The sequence below is a fragment of the Dipodomys merriami genome, unplaced genomic scaffold, assembly GCF_024711535.1.
Source record: "Dipodomys merriami isolate MVZ:Mamm:240054 unplaced genomic scaffold, mDipMer1.0.p SCAF_36, whole genome shotgun sequence".
NCBI lineage: Eukaryota > Metazoa > Chordata > Mammalia > Rodentia > Heteromyidae > Dipodomys > Dipodomys merriami.
Window position 1 is genome coordinate 14,189,323 of NW_027205159.1, and position 22,159 is coordinate 14,211,481.

A 22,159-nucleotide genomic window follows, 5' to 3' on the forward strand; every position below is an offset into this window, starting at 1 on the left:
TAATGAGTACAATGCTTGATAAGAAATGCTCTCATTATTTTGTTCATGTAATTGTAATTCCTATGTACAGTATTTTCACAATAAAAACTTATTTAAAAAAGAATTCAATAGAGAGATGGCAGGAAGACCCTTACTACTGACCAAGGGATCACTGATGATTATGATAAAAAGAAACTCGTGAAGGTGTTTAAGAAGAAATTTGCCTGCAATGGTACTGTAATTAAGCATCCAGAATATGGAGAAGTAATTCAGCTACAGGGTGACCAGCACAAGAACATATGCCAGTTCCTGGTAGAGCTTGGATAGGCTGAGGATGATCAGCTGAATGTTCATGGGTTTTAAGTGCTTATGGCTCACTAAAGCTGAAGTGAGGATTTCCTTGCAATTGGTAGAATTTCCCTTCTTTCTCTTGTCACAAGTTTAAAAACCTCACAGCTTGCAAAACGTAACCATTTGGGGGTCCACTTTTAACTTGGACTAGTATAACTCCTTCATGCAATAAACTGAAAAGAGCCATCCTTTCTAGTCTTGAAGTCCCTTATTTAAACTGAGGTCAAGCAGCAGATGCCTGGCAGTGTCCAGCGTGCAATAAAGCAATAATGTGAAGTTTCAGTTCAGCCCAGAGCCCCAGGATCACAGGTGGCTATGTCTGGCCAGAAACTCCCTCTGCAGCTTCCCCTGCCCTAAGAGAATGCTGCTATTTGAACTACCCATTTTACTTCAGAGAGAATGGGTAAGTCATCAAGCAACAGCAGCTGTGCCACTAGGGGGAGCCTTGAGCTGGCCACACATGGGCTAAGTAGGGGGGTCCAAAAAAGAAGGATATGAGACCAGCCTAATAACAATTAAACTTTTGACAAGGGAACAAACATCAGAGTCATCTGTCATGTAGCTAGCTGTAGAGTTTTCAACTTAAGTAACAGCTACTCAGTGCCATGTGAAGTAATGGACTGGTTTTTGGTTTATTTCTCCCAGTTTTAATGTGATATCATTTATATATATTTAAATGAAAAAGAATCAATCTTTTTCCCATTATCAGAGAGGAACCTGTATAGAGGCAAATTTGACACATGGTGTCCTTAAGTCTCTATTTGGTCACTGAGAACTGACACCCTGCAGTTGGCCCAGCCCCTGCTGATTTGCATCTTCCCCAGAGCACAGCCCAAGAACTTGATAAGCTGCTTACACACTGTTCAGTAGAATGTTCCAGTCAGCACAGGGCATGGACATGAGGAACCCTGCTCAACTCCTGGGGCTTCTGATGCTCTGGCTCCCAGGTAAGGATGGCTCTTCTTGGAAAGCATAATTTACTAAATGGCTAATGGTTTTTATGTTTCCATTGTCAGGTGCCAAATGTGATGTTCAGTTGACCCAGTTGCCATCCATGTCTGCATCTCTTGGAGAGAGAGTCTCCATCCCTTGCAGGGCCAGTCAGGGCATTGGCAATTATTTACATTGGTACCAGCAGAAACCAGGGAATGCTCCTAAGCTCCTGATTCATTTTGCAACTAGTTTGCCATCTGGAACTCCATCCAGGTTCTGTGGCAGTGGATGAAATGTCTTCTTTTTGTTGCTCTATTTATATATTATCATACATTATAGTATATTATATAATACTGCAATATGGGTACTATTAGTGCTGTGTTCCTCAGATATTTCAATAAATAAATTAAATGTATTATATTTGTTAATATATCTTGTAGATATTTTTGTCATTCCTGCCTGATTGTTTTTTTTATAAAGATCCATAGTTAATCAACTGGTTTTTAACAAAAATAGAGTACAGTGAACCGCCCCAAATCTTTTTTGTTGTTGTTCTTTGGGATTGAACTCTGGATCTGGGTGTTGTCCCTCAGGTCTTCAGCTCTACATTTGAGCCATGGTGCCACTTCCAGTTTCGTGGTGGTTTATTGGAGATAAGAATCTCACGGACTTTCCTGCCATAGCTAGCTTTGAATCGTGATCCTCAGATTTCAGCTCCCTTAGTAGCTAAAATTACAGATGTGAGCCACCGGCATCCAGCTACCCTAAACCTTTTTGGCATACAACCTTAAGCACTTATATTCATCAGCTACTCATGCATTTTTGTTGGTCTTAGGGCTTGAACTCAGGTCCTGACCATTGCCCCTGAGCTATTTTGTTCAAGGCTAGGTCTGTACCACTTTGAATCATAGTTTCTCTTCTTGTATTCCAGTGATTATAGCTGGAGATAGAGTCTCATGGACTTTCCTGCCCAAGTTGGTTTTGAACTGAGAGCCTCAGATCTCAGGTTCCTGAGTAGGTAGGATTTTAAATGAATAGCAGGGAGCAGGTGGCTCACAGTGTTGCCCAGTTAATAGGTGGCATATTCATACATATATGGGTATGTTTCTCTGTGGATCATATATTTTAAAAACATGCAGAAATATTTATTAATTACTGCATATATATGTATATATATAAATATTCAGAGAAAAATACATCATGTGCAAATACACATTCACACACACACAGACACACAGACACACAGACACACAGACACACACACACACACACACACACACACACACACACACACACACACATATTATGAGTGATCTGATGAAAGGTAGTCTAGTATTTCCAGAGCCTTTTCTAGAGAAAGATACGTAAGAATGCAGAACATGGAGACTTTGGAGTAAATATATATACACTGCTAAATAATCTTCCTACACTTATCATTTTTATGAAAGGTTTAAGAAAACAGAAGTAATTTTGATGACTTCTCAGGTGGTTCTACTGCATTGTCACATTGGTTGGATTACTTGTAGGTTAATTACGCTTCTGCACCTTTCCATGAAAGCTTCTCTAGAGACAATTGACTAAGAGAGAAAGATGAACACAATTGTTCACAGCCCCTTCCAATAGGCTGGGGTCTCTTCTGCAAGAAAAGAGGAGGGTGGAGGAAGTAGAATATCTACTCTTACTCTTGGGGAGGGGTCATGATGTGAACTCCACTACACTGTGCTTACATGGCAGACTACAACTTCTAAAGAAAGATTGAAATGAAGAATTCTGCCCTTCAGGTTGATTTTAGTAAGATATTAGTCATAGCAATGGAAAGTTAACCTATCTTTATAACATGTTCTAGCTTACTTTGACTATGATAAAAGATGGATGAGGAACTGAGAGCATTTGGACTCACTATCACTTAGTTGAAAGGGACAGCTCTTATTTGTAGTGGACACTTTGTTAACTTGTTAGGAAACAATATGTATAGGTAAATTTTTAAGAGACTGTTTAAATGGGCAAAGATAACTATCATGAAGAAAAAGAAGCTGAAGGTGTAGAAAAAACTTCTTGAATTCATAGATTTAACCTGCAGAGGGTGAGATGTGGATATAAACAGCACAGGACAGCTGCAGGACAGCAGATGGGTTCTGAACACTGGTGTCTGGGTACAATATTTCTGGAGCAGGATGAGAGGGGCAGTTCTTCTCTGCAAGAGGCAAGTGAGTACAGAGCCTCAGACAGTTGGGGTTCCCCCTGCAGCTCCACTCTTAGCGTGGTTTCCAGAACCTTTGATTTAAAATTCAATAGTTTGTGTCAAAAATATACCTCATAAGTCCATTGGTTCTGAAGGCACTTGACATCTATAACTAAGAACAGTGACAACCCACATGAAGAGCAACAGGTTCTTTTTGTCAAATTATCATACTTTCCCAGCACAGACTTCAGGAAGCCAACACTAGCAACCTTGTAAGACATCATGACTCAAGTCAGACAAGCACAGGGGGAGCCACTGGTTCTCCTCACATGCACCTGTTGTGCAACAACGAGAGTTAGATTTTCCTTTATCACTTCAGCTCTCCACATGCAGTTGTGATTCATATTTGGTAGAATCCCAGGGGTGACTTAAAGAGATTCTGGGATCTCTGTGCAGCTTTTATCTCTCATTTTTCTGTCTTCAACTTTGTGGTCTTCTTAGCTCTAGTCTTCCACTTCCTACTCGCAAATCACAGACATATTCTCTTTCTCTCTTTCTCTCTGTCTTTCTCTCTATCTCTCGCTCCATACCCTCTTTCTCTCTCTTACAAACACACATACTACTGGAAAAAAAGTGGAATTATATCTCACTAAACATTTCTCATGTTAAACAAAGCAATATCCATTCAGTTTGATGCCACAACTCTCTATAATGCAATACCAGGGACTAAAACTTTGAGTATAAAATCACTGAGGAAGAAGAGGACTACCTAAAATACAGACAGAAGATACAGACACCTATAGGAATAGAATATTCTTAATAAACTGTGAAGAAACCAAATAGGAAAAATAATGATAGCTGCCGCCATGATGGCAGATATATCTTGCTTAAAACATCTTCATTTTCCTAATTATTACTACCAGAAAAAATAAGATAGGTTAGAATGTAACTCCTGATGTGGCATACTGACAGTATTCTTTCTGTATTACTTTTCTCAAAAAATATGCAATCTAATCCAGGTACAACTGAAATCTTAGTATGAGAGGATAATATCTGAGATCAGAGTTCAAAGAAACTTGGGAATTAAAGACTATGAGGCCCTGTCTCTGAGTAACCAGCAAAAAAGGTTTAAGTTGAGTTATCAAGAGGTAGAGCAACAGAGCTAAGGGCAGCACCTAGTCCTTGACTTGTAGTAGTTCCATAAAGACATGAACACCCACACATAAACCCCAGTCAAGCAATCTGAATTTAATCTATAGGAAAGGATAAAAAGTCATTTTAAAATGTATTACGTAATTAATTCTTCCTTTAAAAAATCCTGGTTTCATAAGATGTAATATTAAAAAAATACCACTAGATGATAGAGAAGCCCCACAATAAACAAAAATGCTGTTTAGTCATAAGGAAGCCATAGAATTAGTGTTCTATCATCAATGACGAGGCTCTGAGCTTGGGCATTTGACTATGATAAGGGACACTCAAGAGGAGCTGGCAGCAGGCTGAATTGTGGGGAAAAGTCTTCTGTTTTTGGTATTTGGAGATTGGAAGCTGGGCCTGCCTCTGTTTCCTGCTTCCTTTCTCAGCAAAGGCCATCTTTTATGGATTGATTAATGTTACCCAGAGATATGTGTCCTTGGCAAAAAGGCCTTTAAGAAGTGTGTGAGGACATGTGAGGTCAATGGAGCTGTAGCAAACCTCGTAGTACTAATACCATTAGGAGATGAGGCATTGGGTTGCTCTGTCTCTGTCTCTCTGTCTGTGAAAGGTATCAAGGCCTCAGGATGTTGCAAGAAGTTGAACAGTTAGAAAGACCAAATAAAATAATAGCTCCTGACTTTGCAAACTTCAGAATTTTGGTTTTAAAAATATGTTGATTTATCTACCTAGCATAAGATATTTATATTCTTCATGGCAGTTCAGGCAGAGTATGGTACCAAACCAGCTCTCTCTGAACAGGATCAGCCTCCCTCAGGAGTTGACTTCTGGACATGGAGTCACAGCCTTGCTTCTCTTCTTCTCTCTGCTCTGACCTTGGGGAGCAAGCAAGGCTGTGGTTTCTTGCTGAAGATGCTTACATTCAATGAGAATATTTCCTTGGAAATAAAAGTGTGAGCCTGCTTCATTTTCTGATCATAATTAGAAAAAAATTGACTATATGCAATGTTTCATTGGTTTTGTTTGTAGATGCATATGCATTTTTTTCTCCTGCTCAGATGCCAGTGAACACCTTATATGGACATGGTTTCAAGACTCCTTCCTGTGTCCTACCAAGAATATAAAGAGCATCTCAGACAGGAATCAGCAGAAACCAAGCCTGAATCCTGAACTCCTGCTCATTCCCTGCTTGGTCATCAAGTCTACCAGAGTTAGGGTAGGGTCTGGACATAGGTCACTCTAGCCATCAGCAGCCCATTGCCTTTGAGGCACATGAACTTCCTCCTGTCACCACTAGAAGGGGAAATCTCACAGTAGCTGCTGCCCTGCAGGGGGCAGCTGGGAGCCTGGGAACTTCTTTAAGAACAGATGTTGGAGTGGAGGCTGAGGGATGAGGGTTCAGCTCTGAAATGACATCAATACCTCTCCCACATCCTTCTGTTTCTCATACAGGGACATCTCCAGTGATTCTGCTCTGCATTTCTGAAAGAGGACTTCTCAGTTTTTCTCACCCCATTTGCCTCTTACAATGTGCTCACAAGCCAATTCTTCCCTACTTCTCACATAGCTGTTCTTGAGTTGAGCTTCAGTTCTTTCTCCAGATCTAGGACTCTGGCTTACTAGTGTCTCTACTGTACTCTATGAATCTTCCTTGGTTAATTGTGGTTATTGACAAACTTCCAAGGAAATGCTATATAGATAGAGGATTACATATGGAGAAGTTGTAGCCTTTCAGGAAGAGATTTCCAGCAGAGCAGAGAAACCCTCATTGCTGCCAGTCAGAGAGGAGGCTGACAGTGTTCTGTGTGGTTCTTTGTTTTGTGCCCACATAGATCCTACGAAGGTATATGCACTGAGTGATGGGAAATTCAAGGGAAGTAAATTCATTGTAAATTCCTCACCCATAGCTTCTCTGCACATGGAGCCTTGATATCCTGAGGTTCCAGAGCACCTGGTTTTCTGTGTCTTAGATCCATTTAGATAACCTATCATCCTCAACAATGCAAAACAAATTCCTCCATTAGCAGGAATACAGGAGGAGTTTCTTTTTTTTAATTTAATTTTATTTAATTTGTGAACATACTGTACAGAGGAGTTACAATTACATGGGCAGGATAATGCGTACATTTCTTACCAAGCAGCCTCCTCCTTTGTTTACCCTTCACCTCCCTTCCCAGCCTCCCCCCTCCCCCCCAATCCCAATCCTTCTCCTTCCCTCCCCTCCCCCCCCAGCACCGACGTTGTAAAGCTCGTTTTGGACATGACAACTTGTACTTCTCATTGTTGCAACAGGTCCACCTGTATCCTTAAACAACTGGTTTTTCCCCATCTCCTCCACAAGTTATACTGACATCAAATATAGTGAAAGCAGGGGTTATACTGTGGGGGAGGAACATACAAAGCAACAAAGAGATAATCTTATAAATGCGTTAGAAACACATGCATGAAAGAAAAAAACATTAAAATACACAGAGGAGGAGTTTCTTGATGTTTGGAGGTCTTGACTGTGGAAGAAACCATGCGAATGCTCAGTTAGCATTGGTTTTATGTCCCCAAGGCAAGTTACCAAAAAATAAAGTCATATATTACATTAGACAGGAAAATATTATCTCAGAGTATCCAAATATTATGAATATTGAACCATGGTGTATATATAAGATTTTACATCCTGTACAAGAGTCAGTCCCAATCAGCACACAGCATGGACCTGAGGGCCCCTGCTCAGCTCCTGAGGCTTCTGCTCCTGTGACTCCCAGGTAAGGAAGAAAAATGTTGGGCCAGTGAGGCCAGTACTGGTCATTATCAGGGAACATAAATAAGAGTAATGATGTTAACTTTTTTATTGTGAAAATACTGTACAGAATGGTTACAATTACATAGGCAAGATAATGAGTACATTTCTTATCAATCATTGTTGCCTCTGCCTTTGTTTCTCCTTCCCATCCCTTCCCACCAAAGTTGTAAAGTTTGTTTTTCAACATAACGATTTGTACATCTCATTGTTGTAATGGGTCCACCTGTATCCCTATTTAAATGATTTGTTTTTTTTCCCTTCCCCTCCAAAAATTATACCAACATCAAATACAGTGAAAGCAGGGCTTATACCATGGAGGAGGGGCATACATAGCCACAAACAAATCAAAATATGTTAGAAACAATTGCATGAAAGCAAAAATATTTGAATACTTTTTGGGGGGTTCATTTCACCTAACATCACCTTATCTGACCTTTTCTGCTTGACTCAGACATATACTTGTTACTGCAAATAAGGGAAAGAATGAGACCTATGTTTCTTTGGGATTGGCTTACTTCATTTAATATAATTTTTTCCAAGTCTTCCCATTTCCTAACAAATGGGGAAATATCATTCTCTCTGATGGAAGCATAGAATTCCATTGCGTATACATACCATATGTATGGTTAATGATGCTGCAATAAACATAGTTGTGCTGGTAGTTTTAGTATGGTCTTGCTTGTGATCATTTGGGTAAATGCCCAAAAATGGGAATGCTGGGTCATAGGGGAGGTCTATGTGGAGTCTTTTGAGGTAACTCCATATTGCTTTTCAAAGTGGTGGAACAAGTTTACACTCCCACCAGCAATGAAGTAAGGTTCCCTTCTGTCCACATCCCCTCCAACATCTGTTTTTATTAGAGTTCTTGATTATAGCCATTCTAACTGGGGTGAGGTGGTACCTCAATGTTGTTTTGATTTGCATTTCTTTTATGGTTAGAGAGGTTGAGCATTTTTTCATGTGTCTATTGTCCATCCTTCTTTCCTCTTCAGAGAATTTTCTCTTTAAGTCTTTAGCCCACTTATTTATTGGGATGATGTTAACTCTGTTTTCATGTTTCCAATGTCAGATACAAGATGTGATATCCAGATGCCCCGTCTTCATCCTTCTGATCTGTATCTCCAGGAAATAGTCTCCATCACTTGTAGGGACAGTAGGAGCCGTGGTACCAATTTAACCTGGTAACAGCAGAAACCAGGGAAAACTCTTATGTTCCTGATCTAATATGCAATGAGTTTACAATTTGGGGTTCCATTCAATTTCTGTGGCAGTAGGTTTTGGACAGGGTTCACTTGGACCAACAGCAGCCTGCAGCCTGAAGATGTCACAAGTTATTACTATCAGCATGGTACTGGTTTTCCTCCCACCATAAAATATAACAAAACCCTACTGACCTGTATAACTGGCAACAGCAAATTTTGTCCTTTTGTGAAAAACCCTAGGGTCTCATCTCCTTATTAGAGACCACATTCTTCACACATCAGCCCACCTGGGATGATTGTCAGCAACATTTACAGGTGCTTTTCACTTGGAAGGAAAGCGAATGAATCCAGCACAGTGCCTTGAAGGCACTCCTTGCACGATATGGTTTCCCCACTGATGACCCAGTCCATTTGGAGCAAGTCTTTCCTCAGACTTGCCCAAGCTGGGACTACAAAAAAGATCAAGGCAAGGAGGAACTTTTCAATTATTACCACTTTGTTAGCAGGGATACAGGCAGTGGCTAGGAAACCAACTAATTTATCTATGGTGACTGATACTGTACAGCTCCCCAGTGAGTCCCCTAATGCTTTTCTGGAATGGCTCCTAGAAGCCCCTAGGCACTTTATGGCTATAGATCCTGAGGCCCTGGAGAATTGAAGAGCCCTAAATATGGCCTTTGTTACCCAATCAGCCCCAGATATTTGAAGAAAGCTTCAAAAGTTAGAAGGTTTTGAGGGAAAGGAGTTATCTGCATTGGTAATGGTTGCTCAGTGGGCGTTTGATAACAGAGATACCCTGGAAGAAAAATAGTCTAAGAAGGAACTTCGAGTTTTGGTAGCAGCACCAGGATATGTATTAAGAAACCCTTGGTGAAAACAGTATAATTCATTTGCAAATGGCAGTAGGGAACCTCTAGGAGGAGATCAGTGTGCTTACTGCAAGCAAAAGGACAATGTGATGTCCCTGTGGAGATGATGTTACAAAGCGATAACGATGGTACAATGGCATGTCTGACCTCAATTGTCCTTAATTCAAAATGATGATATGGTTACCCAAGGAGACTGTGATGTCCCAGAGGCCGTGTGTTATTTCAAAGGTGCTAAGAGGTCATAATAGGTTTAGCATGTCACAATCTGATTGTGATGTCACAATGGCAATGTGACTCACAAAGGGTTGGTGTTGTCACAGTGCTGATGAGGTATCCATTGGATAGTGATGTCATGACAAATATGTAATATCACCATCACATATCCACTTTCAATTGCTATTAGATCACAATAAAGATACCAGTTCAAGGAAAGAGCTAGAAGTCAGAAAGTCCATGAATTTTCTAAAATATTATGAGGATATAATAAGCTTGTGAAAACACAATGGGACAGTGTATTATATTGGCAATGTGATGTTACAATATCATGTCATAATAATGTTTTTATGTCATAATTAGTTGGTGATTCCATACCGGTGATGAGGTCACAACAGGCTTGTGATGTTGTGATGGGTGATGATGTCATTTCATAATGCTCTGATGTCATTGTAGTTTGGTGATGTCACAATGAGCTGATGGTGTCAGCTCATGACAATGTGATGTCCCAGTGGTGCTGATACCACAGAGGGTTTATGATGTTACAATGGCATGATTGATCTCAAGTGTTATTAGTTTACAATATTAGCACACAAAGGGACTGTGATGTCACAAAAGACTCATAATAGGTTTTCCCAAAGCTATTATTAACTCATAACCTTTTAGAAAATTCTTGCTCTTTGGCACTTCTAGTTCCTACGTTGAACTCATATCCTAATTGTGAAGTGGTAACAATTGAAATTGAACATGCTATTGTGATATTACAAACTCATTAGTACATCACAAATCCATTGTGACCTCAAAAACAGTGTGAAGTCACAAACCTACTAGGGCCTCAGGAAATTTGAAAAATACCTGGCCTTTGTGACATCACAGTCCCATTTTGTACCCATCCTCCCTTTGTGAACTAATGACAATTGAGATCAGACATGTCATTGTAACATCACTAACCCTTTGTGGCATAATCACCAGTGTGACATCACATTGTTGTTATGATACAATCGACTCATTGTAACATAATAAAACTAGAATAGGATCATACCATTAGGACATCACCTTGTTATTGGGATGTCATAGACACATTATGAATGCCAGTTCTGTGATTTCATGCTATTTCAAATGTGGCATGTGGTTGATACCAGAAATTCATTGTGAGATGATAACTATTGTGACATCACTTTGCATGGAGATATCAGTAACTCCCTGTGACATCACAAACCTCTCCTGTCATCATAACTTTTGTGACGTGCTGTCATTGTGATATCTTAGGCCCTTTGTGAGCTGATAATCTGTATTCGACCTCATAATATTTCAGGTATGACATGTGATATCAGAAATCCACTGTGACATCATGAAAATTCTGACATCATATTGGCAGATATCATGACTATTGTGTCACACTGAGACATCAAAACCTGTTAGGACTTCATCACATTTGTGAAAACATTTACCTTTGGATATATCACAGTCCCTTTGTGAACTCATATACTCATTGTGAATGAATGACATTTGTGATCCAGCATGATATGGTAACATTTCCAATCCATTGTGACATCGCAAAACTATTGTGACCCCATCACCAATATAGCATCATCTAATAATTGTGATATCAAAATATTGTTATATCATAATATTGTGACATCACATTGCCATTGTGATATTACTGTTCCATTGTGTTTTTACAAACCCAGTATGACCTCATAACATTCAAGAAAATTCATGGCCTTTGGGACTTTCAGCACCTTCTGTGAATTGGCATTCTTATTGGGAAGTAGCAGCAATTAAAATTGGACATGTGGTTGTGATATTACAAACTCATGACATCACAAAGCTATTGTGACCTCATCACCACTTTGACTTCACAAAATCATTCTGAAATTACTTTCCCATTGTGACATCCCAAATCTATTATGATCTCTTACAACCTTTCAAAAAACATATGGCCTTTGTGACATTACAGTCACTTTGTGTACCAATATCCTCATTGTAAACTAAGGACAATTGAGGTCAGAACTGCCATTGTAACATCACAGGGACATCATCATACATGTGATATCATACAGTCATTAAGATACCATCATTCATTTTGACAATACCAACCTGCAATGACATCATAGCATTATGACACCATGCTATCATTGTGATGTCATAAACATTTTTGAGTGCCTATTCTGTGATTTCATTCTATTTCAAATGTGGCACATGTGTTAATATCAGAAATGCATTGTGGCCTCATAACCATTGTGATATCACAATCTCTTTGTGACATCACATTGCCACTATGTTAACACTAATCCACTGTAACAACATGAACCTGCCTGTCCTCATAACTTTTGTGACATGCTGCCATTGTGATATATTAGTCCCTTTCTAAGCTCATATTCTTTTTCGACCTCATAATATTTCAAATATGAAATGTGATATCAGAATCCACTGGGAATTCATGACCCCTGTGACATCAAACTACCGGATGTCATGACTATTGTGTCATGGTTTGTGACATCACAAACCTTCACAGTTTCTGTGTGGCATGGAGTGAGATCCTTTCATGTTTTCAAGTAAATATGAAGGACTCTATAGAAATCTGTAAGCAAATGTTTGTTGCTTCGCTAGTGCTAAGTGTTGGCTATTTGAAAGCAAAACACAGAACAGCCAGGGTTCACTGATTCCTGTCAATGATGAAACCATTCAATCACCGAGTCCTTCTCTGAACCCTCACTCCATGTGTGAATGACAGAAACCCAAGAGAGGCTGTGAGCAAAGGGCCTTGATGTGACCTGGCTGCATTTGAATGCAGTCTCAAAATGGGAGAAGTAGGATGAACTTTCAGTGTGTTTCTTACGCACCTGACCCATCGCTGGTACTTTCATGCTATGTAGATAGAGGTCAGCCATTAACAATTCAAACAACACACTGAAATAAAAAGTGAAAAAATTCAATGACATCAGTATTCAAATACCAAATAGCAAGATGATGGCAAGTGAAATGAACTCCAAGACATGGACACAAAAGGTTTCTCTTTGTTGTAGTTTTTAATGTACTATGTGATTTCTTTTTCCTTTTGTGTCTTTAGTTCTCCATATAGTTTATCCCCTGTTGTCATTGTATTTGATTTTGGTACCCTGGGTATTTTATGTATGTTTGACTGAATTAGGGAAGAGAAGGGGAACAAAAAATAGACAAAGGACAGAGGAGAATAAATGCAACAGTGATACTCACAAGACAATATGTTGGAAATGTTCTGTACAACTTGGGGTGGTTTGTTGTGCAGGGAAAATGGGAGAAAAAGTTTGACAAGGAATGTACTCACTACCTTACTTATGTAATTAACTGTAACCCTTATATACATCACCTTGATAATAAAATTAAAATTTAAATAAAAAAGAGAAGTGGACTGTTGGTATCCTGGACCACACTGTCTCCTCATCTCTTAGCATTAGAGGAAGAGGAATGGGAAAAAGTTACAATTGAAATCTGATGCAATATCACTGATTAACCAAATCATCTTTTGATCGAAGATGTTAGTTATTCATTCCATCATGTCCCTATAATTAGAAATTCCCCAAGAGACAGTTTAATGTCATAAACAGACTCTGATACTCTATATAATCTACTTGGAGACACAAGTAGTACAGTATAATTGACCATTTTCACCATTTCTGTCAGTGAAGACAACCTCAATTTGTTTTAGGTGTTTTGTACACAGGTGAAAGGAGAGAAAGTAATTTTATCTATTATGTCCCTAGAATTCATAATGATACCTTATTGGAACTCTGACTACCCTTTCCTTCTCTAATATTTAACTCACATCCTTGTTCACAGATGGAAGAATGGACAATGGTTTGTTTTCTCTTCTAACTCATCTATTATACCTATTTATTACAATACACCTATTACACATTGGGGTTCTTATTCCAAATAGCTATTGCTGTTTGTGGAGACATTGCTTTTAAGGATTATAAATCTAAGCCCTTTGCAAAGACAATGTGCAGAAAAGAAGATTGGGCTTTATGAGAAGCCATGTCCTTGGCTATTTAGGGCTTGGCCTTACCTAGCTTGACTTCATATTGAGAAACTGAGATCCTAGTGGTATGTCAGGAAAGAAGCTTGTACATGCCAATGATACTAGGATACAAGGGAAATTCTTCTCCTAATACAGAAATAACAGACAGGAAGGCAGAGCACAGAGGTAGGGAAAAATCATATCTTAGTATACGAATGAGCTTCTGGATCAAGTTTGTTTGAACTTCCTCTCTGGAATTTTCTTTTGTGTTTTTATTCTTCTATTCACTGCATTGTAAACAGAAATCTCTACCAACTCTTCTTGAAATTTTGTCAAATGATCTATGAATTCTAATGGATATTTTTCAGAAATGGAAGAATATTTCTATCTTACATCCTACTATGCAAGTATAAAGAAATATCTAATTATACTTCAATTTAAATTGATTTTAAATAAAAATTAAGAAGGAAAGAAATGCAATGGAAGTTTGTGAATCCTTTCTTAGAAATTAACTTTGATGACTCTAAAAGAAATGCTAATGCATGGGTCATTCTGACTAGAATATGATGTGAGTGCCGGGTGCTGGTGGTAAACCTAGCTACTTAGGAAGCTGAAATCTGAGGATAGTGTATAAAGCTATCATTGGAAGGAATTCAGTGAGTGTCTTTTGCCAATTAATCACAAAAATAACTGGAAGCAGAGCTGTGGCTCAAGTAGTAGAGGGATAGTCTTGAACATAAAAATTTAGAGACATAGGCCAGGCCCAGAGTTCATGACCAGGACCAGCAAAAAGAAAAGAAAAGAAAAGAAAAAGGAAAGTGAACAAAAGAGAAGATAAAAGAAAAGGCAATAAATGTGCGACATGCACAGGTGAGATATCATGGTGAAAGCCTTTCATATATTTAATATATACTAAATAAATGAATGAAAGGAAGACAAAATAGACTCTATGGGTTTCTGGGAAGAAATGACAGAGAAGGAAGGAGAGGAAATGAAGGTGAATATGATTTAAGTGCTTTAATGGAATATGTAAAATAGAAGAGTGAATCCTGTTGAAATGTTTTAAGAAGGTAAAAGTGGGATAATGAATAGGGATCAACGGCATGAAGTTGATGATGTACATTGGACGCACGAGTGAAAAAGTCACAATGAAACCCTTTTTGCACAACTTTTATATATGCTGAAAAACAAACAAATTCATTCTTATTTTCTAGCAGTAAAAAATCAGTGGTCAAAACCTGTATATGTTGCTATTTTCTACAAAAAAATGTCACTATGTCTTTATGCTGTCTAAAATATCTCAGTCCAAAGTCATGAAAATTCTCTTACCCAGACTTGTAAATTCAATTTTTAATCTTAGTCACATTACAGACAATAATCACGAACTTGTTAAGAAATGATTGTAGAAAGTGTAGGATTTCAAAGCACACAGAAAAATTGATGAATTATGGGCTGGGAAGGTGCCTCAGTGGTAGAGCGCTTGCCTTGCATGCAAGAGGCCCTGGGTTTGATTCCTCAGCACCACATAAGCAAAAAGAAAAAAAGTTAGAAGTGGTGCTGTGGCTCAAGTGGTAGAGCGCTAGCCTTGAGCTGAAGAGCTGATGGACAGCGCCCAGGCCCAGAGTTCAGGCCCCACGACCGGACCCCCCCCCAAAAAAAAAGAAAAGAAAAATTGATGAATTAATACCATATTGGGCATTATGGCTTATACTTGTAGTTCAGACTCCTAAGGAAACAGAGAATGGTAGGAATGTGCTTCTAGGTCAGTCAGGGAAAATTAGTAAGGCCATATCACATTCATTAGGCCACCAGAGAACAATTTCTTTTTTAAAAATAAGTTTATTATTGTGAAAATACTGTACAGAGGGGTTACATTTACAAGATAAGTATTCAAGTGTTTTTTCTTTCTTGTGATTGTTTCCAACATATTTATAAGGTGATTTCTTTGTTGCTTTGTATGTACCTCCCCCATGGTATAAGCCCTGCTTTCACTCTATTTGATGTTGATATAATTTGTGGAGGGGAAGGGAAAAAATAAATAGTTTAAATAGGGTTACAGGTGGACCCATTACAACAGTGGATGTACAAAACGTTATGTCAAAAAAAGAGAACAGTTTCTTTAGTCTGGCCTCCAATTTTGTGGTCTTATCACTATCAGTGACCAAAACTAACCATGTTGCTGAATGTCTCTCAGATTAGATTTGTCCTTGTTTTCTCACAGGTTTATATTCAGTAGTGCATATATGTTAGCAAAGTCCAGAAGTGCTGCTGTGTTCTTTTTGTGGTGTCTGTTAGGAGGTTCATGTTTTGAATTACCATTACTAGCTCTTTCTTCCGGTTCTAGACTAAGGGGATAGCTGGTAGATTGCTCTGCTCAGTTATTCTTTCCCCTTGGGAATTTGTGAGAATGCATGGAGAACTTTTTGATAGTTAACAAATCGCCTACTTCTTGTTGAAATATCATTATGAATTCAAGGATTTACAATTTCTTTAATGGATGTGATATCCAAATTCATCAGTGAATAGCACTTGATAGCTCATTTCTTTTCTCTTATTAGTTTAGCTCAAGCTAACTTTGTATCCCACACAATAGTGACTCCTTGGGTCCTGACACCTGCACAGGCCAATCCCAAACATCTGGATGTCCTCTTGTGTCACTCCATCTCAGCACCTTCAGTGGAGTCAACAATGCTATTTCTCCCTTACATGGACAATCAGTTCTCCTCACTCTTGCTTCCAAACCCCTTGTAGCTTTCTCCCCATATGTATGACATTTCTGGGTGCTAATGGTTCCAAAAATCTGTTTAACGATGCCAACATCATCTTCCTTTCTGAGGTTCTACTCATTCTACTTGCACCCAATATCTTTAGCAGAGGTGATGAGCACAGTGTTTTCTTAGTAACTAGGAGACCACTGAGTGTAGAAGACAGATGCAGGATGGCAAATCACAATAGGTTCTAGGATAACCTGAGTTTATACTCTTTTTCAAGAAGAATCTGCTTCTAAACACAGTACCTATGGTGAAGATGTTTAAAACCCAGAAAGAATAATTTGAGGCTAAGTATGAACATTTGAAATTATACACAAGGCTAGGTTGGTAGAAAAGATTGTTCATGTATGAAGGGAGTTAATCTTTGAAAAGACTTGCTTTTATGAACTGATCAGGACAAAAAAAAAACTTCAGAGAAGAAGGAGGAAACAAGGCAGAGCTGTACATTACACAATGTCCAGGCATTTTCTTAATGAGGTCCACTTTCTTATTTCACCATTATGGATTGCTTTATAGGACAGCAGTGCTGTTATATCGCCATATAAAGGTTATCAGTGAGCAAAAGCAATTAAAAAATGTTCTGTTCTGGATGATAAAGACATGTACCAAATTTGTCTGTAAATTTCTGGAACTAACACTCCAGTGGACAGGTCTTGTCTCAGTTAAAAGAAATCAAAAGAAAAACAGCTTTGAAACAAAGGGACCATTGGCATGATCAAGCCACTGCAAAGCAACTTGTTGATTCTTTTCTGTGGCTACAATATTTTCTGTTGATGATCTAGGTCCTCTGAGAATCAAAATGTGCAGTGTTGCTGAAATGAGGCAAGTGGACAACTATGCCTAACCCTACCCAGATGCTGCTGATTTACATGATCAAACATCACAACCCACTATGCTCAGGACTAATTCATTTCCATGCATTTTGCATGCATTTGTTCCATGCATTTGTTCAGTTCCATGCATTTTGCTGCTACTTATAGGATGTCATGTTTCTTTATGCATGATTGTGTGTGTGTGTGTGTGTGTGTGTGTGTGTGTGTGTGTGTGTGTTTGAAGCACTTTACTTTCTTATCTTTTGTAGGACACCTTAGTAAATCCAAATTTTCACTACTGTGAACAATATCACAATTAACATAGGCATGCATCAATTCCTTCTTAATACTACTTTCATAAATTGGTGTTTTTTTCTATGGATATATAACCAGGAATGAGCTAGTCAACTCATCTGGTATGTCCCTTTTTAGGTTTTAGTGACTTCTGTACTCTCATCATTACTGGCTATCTAACTTATATCCCTACCAACTGAACTTGCTTATCTAGTAGTTTAGGTTATACGACTAGTTTGGATTCACAGGGCAAATGAGAAGCCATTCTCGGCATTAGAAACAGGGCTGTTGCTGTTCTTGTTGTTTCCTAGTAAAAGAGAATTAAACTTTAAATTATATTGATCCACACATATTAGTCATATGTAGTTCATGTCATGGTATCAAGTTTCAATAAGACTTACATTGTGTAATAAATAAATGTGTGTACGTGGCATATCAACCATCTTAAAATAACTCCTTTCTTTGAGGAGAATTTCTAAAGACCTGGGGGTTTGGCAATCAAATATTGGAAATGAGAGATTCTGAGTTACACAGGAGTAATCCTCACATGGCCAAGAAATCATAGATGGAAATTTCTAAAACCAAGAACTAAAATCATTTTTAAGCTGTTTATCTGAGGTATTTTATTTTATCTCAGGGATGGAAAGCTGGACAGCATACCAGGCATGTTAATCCTGGTATGATTGATTCAATTGCTAAATGTCTAAGAGATCAGCTCATCTCAAGTGGTGTCCATGAGGGTGTTTCCAGATCACACAATCTCTACCATCACTTTCTGGATTAACTATTGATAGTATTATGTGAAGGTGTTAAAGTATGGGGTGGTGCTTAGTTGGAGGAAATATACCACTTACAGGCTCAGACTTGGACTAAATATTTTTGTCCTGTCAACTTCCTGTCTTCTCATGGTTTCTTGTCTGATCTAAATTGAGTGGCCTCTGCTAGATGTTCCTACCCCATAACATTCTGTCTCACCATTGGCCAAGAAAGCCAAGGACTGTGAAGAGAAGTTGTTCCTGTCAAGCATTTGCTTTCAGACACAGGAAATTTATGAAATCTCTCATATCTCTTTTTTTTTATTGTGAAAATACTGTACAGAGGGTTTACAATTACATGGGAAAAATAATGAGTACATTTCTTATAAAGCATTGTAGCCTCCTCCTTTGTTTCCCTTTCCCATCCCTTCCCATCCTCCCCACCCCCCAGTCCTCCTCGTCCCCCACACCAAAGTTGTAAAGTTCGTTCATTTTCAACATAACAACTTGTACATCCGATTGTTGCAATGGGTCCACCTGTATCCCTATTTAAATGATTTGTTTTTCCCCTTCCCCTCCACAAATTATACCAACATCAAATACAGTGAAAGCAGGGGTTATACTGTGGGGGAGAGACATACATAGCAACAAAGAAATAATCTTATAAATGTGTTAGAAACAATCGCATGAAAGAAAAAAAAAACATTTGAATACATATCTTAGGGTTCATTTCCCTAATATCACCTTCTCTGACCTTTTCTGCTTGACTCAGACATATACTAGATATTGCAAATAAGGGAAACCATGGGACCTATGGCTTACTTAACTTAATAAAATTTTTTCCAAGCCTTTCCATTTGCTAACAAAATGGGGCAATGTCATTCTTTCTGATGGAGTCATAGAATTCCATTGTGTATGTATACCACATTTTCTTGATCCATTCATCTACTGAGGGGCATCTGGAAATCTCTGATATCTCTTGACTAGCAATCTATACTTTAACCAGGTAACAAGGATTCATACAAAATTTCAGAAACTATGCTTTTGGTAAAGTTTATTTTGGTTAAGAAGATCTTAATTTGGCATAAGTTAGGCATACACAAATATTGCTTAAGACAATGATCTCATGTATCAAAACAATAATGATTTGAGAAATTTGAGGCTAGATCCCAATGAAGTTTGAAAAGTAAAGGAGTAGATTGAAATAAAGGGTACATTGCAAAATTTGCTACCAAGAATCTTTCTTAAAAGATAGATAGGGGGGTAGTTTTGGAGGTGGAAGGGAATGGATGGTAGGGGAAAAACAAAGGAAGAGGCAACAATGTTTAATAGGAAATGTACTCATTGCCTTGTTCACGTAAATGTACAGTATTTTTACAATAAAAACATACAACAAAGATAGATAACCTATATTCCTGGCTATCAACAGGAGGAATATGGTTCTACCTGTATCTGACAAGCAAAACTAAAAGTAAAAAGGGTGATATGAGGGGCTGGGAAGGTGGCTCAGTGGTAGAGTGCTTGCCTTGCATGTATGAGGCCCTGGGTTCAATTCCTCAGTACCACATAAGCAAAAAGAAAAAAGCCGGAAGTGTCACTGTGGCTCAAGTGGTAGAGCGCTAGCCTTGAGCTGAAGAGCTGAGGGACAGCGCCCAGGCCCAGACTTCAGGCCCCACCACCGGACCCCCGCCCCCCAAAAAAAGGGTGATAGGGGTATGGCTCACTTTAGAGTGCTTGCTTAGCAAGCTCAAGGTCCTGAATTACAATGCTTGGACTATAAACCCTCTAAAAATGTGTTTTTGTGTTGGATATATTGTGACCTGAATTTCAATTTGTATCTTAACCTCTAGATGTTGTTTGTGACCTCTAGAAGTCACGGCCCATCTGGCCACTGAGGAAGATCAAATACAACTGATGTTTGTGGTAATTTGAGTGACCCACAGCATAAAGATAAGGAGCTACATCTGGATCAGCAGAAATTCAGAGCAGAACAGTTGAAGGAGCCTAAATTCAAAACTGAGCTCCCAGACAATTAAATTTGTGCCTAAAAACAAACTGAATATTGATTTCAAGACTCTGTTCAGAGATTCCAACATACTCACTCTGCTTGGGCCCAATATCTTTAACCCAGGTGTGCAGCCCAGTGTTCTCTCAGGAACTAGAAGAGTCCACAGAACAGAGCAGACATATGTAGGTGTAGGACACAAAATAGGCTTCAAGATAACCTGAGTGTATCCTCCCTTTTAAGGAGAATCTATCTCTGCTTCTGAACATAGTAGATGTGTTGAAGATGTTTAAAAGCCAGAAGGAATAGTATGAGGACCTTCAGCACGAATATATGAAATTATACACATTTCTAGGTCAGTAAAAATTATACTGGCTGTTTAGACATGAAGGGAGAAAGGCTCTGAAAGGACGTGCTTGTATGGATCACCTGGGATAAAAAGTCAGAGATGGAGGAGATAATAAGGCTGAACAGCACAGTACAGAAGTCCAGGCATTTTCTTATCAACACAACAGCTCCACTTATTCCACTTTCATGGATTGGATTCATTACAGGACAACAGTGCTGATAAGTTGACACATACAGATTATCAGTGAATCAGAGCTACTGTAAAACTTTCTATTCTGTATAATAATAAAGAAATGCCAGATATGTGTTGTGCAAAATTTGTAAATTTTTTTGTTTGTAAACTTCTGGAACTAACACTCCAGTGAACAAGTGTTGACTCAGTTAAAGAAATAAGAAGAAAAGAAGCTTTGATCCTCCAAGCTACCATTGTTGTGCTCACATCACAGGAAAGCAACTTGGTGATTCTCTTCTGTATTTAAAACCTATTCTGTTGCCCGACCTACTTCCCTTGAGACTCAGAATGTGCAGAGTTGCTGAGATGAGGCAGCTGGACAGCTGTGTATAACTCTGCTGCTGATTTGCATGAACCAACAGCACAGCCCAGTATGCTCAGGACTTCTTCATAGGCTGCTCACATTAGGCAGTAGTCAGTCCAAGTCAGCACACAACATGGACATGAGGACCCCTGCTCAGCTCCTGGGGATCCTGCTGCTCTGGCTCCCAGGTAAAGAAGGACAATGCTAGGGATTTACACAGCTCAGTGTGATCCAGGATGCTTACTCTTCAGGGATGCTTTCTTATAACTTGATAATTAGTGTGGATATTTGTTTTCATGTTTCTGATTCCAGGTGCCAAGTGTGACATCCAGATGACGCAGTCTCCATCTTCACTGTCTATGTCTCTAGGAGACACTGCCACCATCACTTGCAGGGCCAGTGAGAACATTGGGTATTCTTTAGCCTGGTACCAGCAGCAACCAGCAAAAGCTCCTAAACTCTTGATCCATGGTGCAAATAGTTTGGAGTCCGGAGTTCCATCAAGTTTCAGTGGGAGTAAATCTGGCACAGAGTTCACTCTCAGGATCAGTGGCCTGGAGCCCGAAGATGTTGCCACTTATTACTGTCAACTGACTTATAGTTACCCTCCCACAGTGATACAAGCCATAACAAAAACCTCCCAGGGAAGCCGAAGTGTGAGTCTGGGCTGCCCCAGCTGCTCCTGCTGCTGCCTCCACTTGCTCAGAATGTTGTCAGAAAAGGCCAGTTAATACTTGGAGAGTCTGAATTGTGACATCAGTTGATATTTATGCAATAATAAATTAAATAACTTGGTATTCTAAGCAGGAATTGCCTTTAAAACAAAGAATGGATTCATTGCTTCAGATTTTATTCCTTTATTTTATGATAGCCTATTTTTATTAATGTACTTATCTGTAACCATTAATGGGATTCTTGGTTTCTCAGTATATGTGTATTATGTGCATTGATCATAGT

The 22,159-nt window shown here is 38.9% G+C and overlaps 1 gene segment (V, D, J or C); it reads left to right on the top strand.

The window, feature by feature from the left end:
* The first annotated feature begins 21,327 nt into the window (after positions 1–21,327).
* Positions 21,328–21,944, top strand: LOC138804222 (immunoglobulin kappa variable 1D-13-like). The segment is given in 2 exon segments: positions 21,328–21,390; positions 21,515–21,944. Coding segments are annotated over 2 exon segments (474 nt in total).
* Positions 21,945–22,159: the final 215 nt, after the last annotated feature.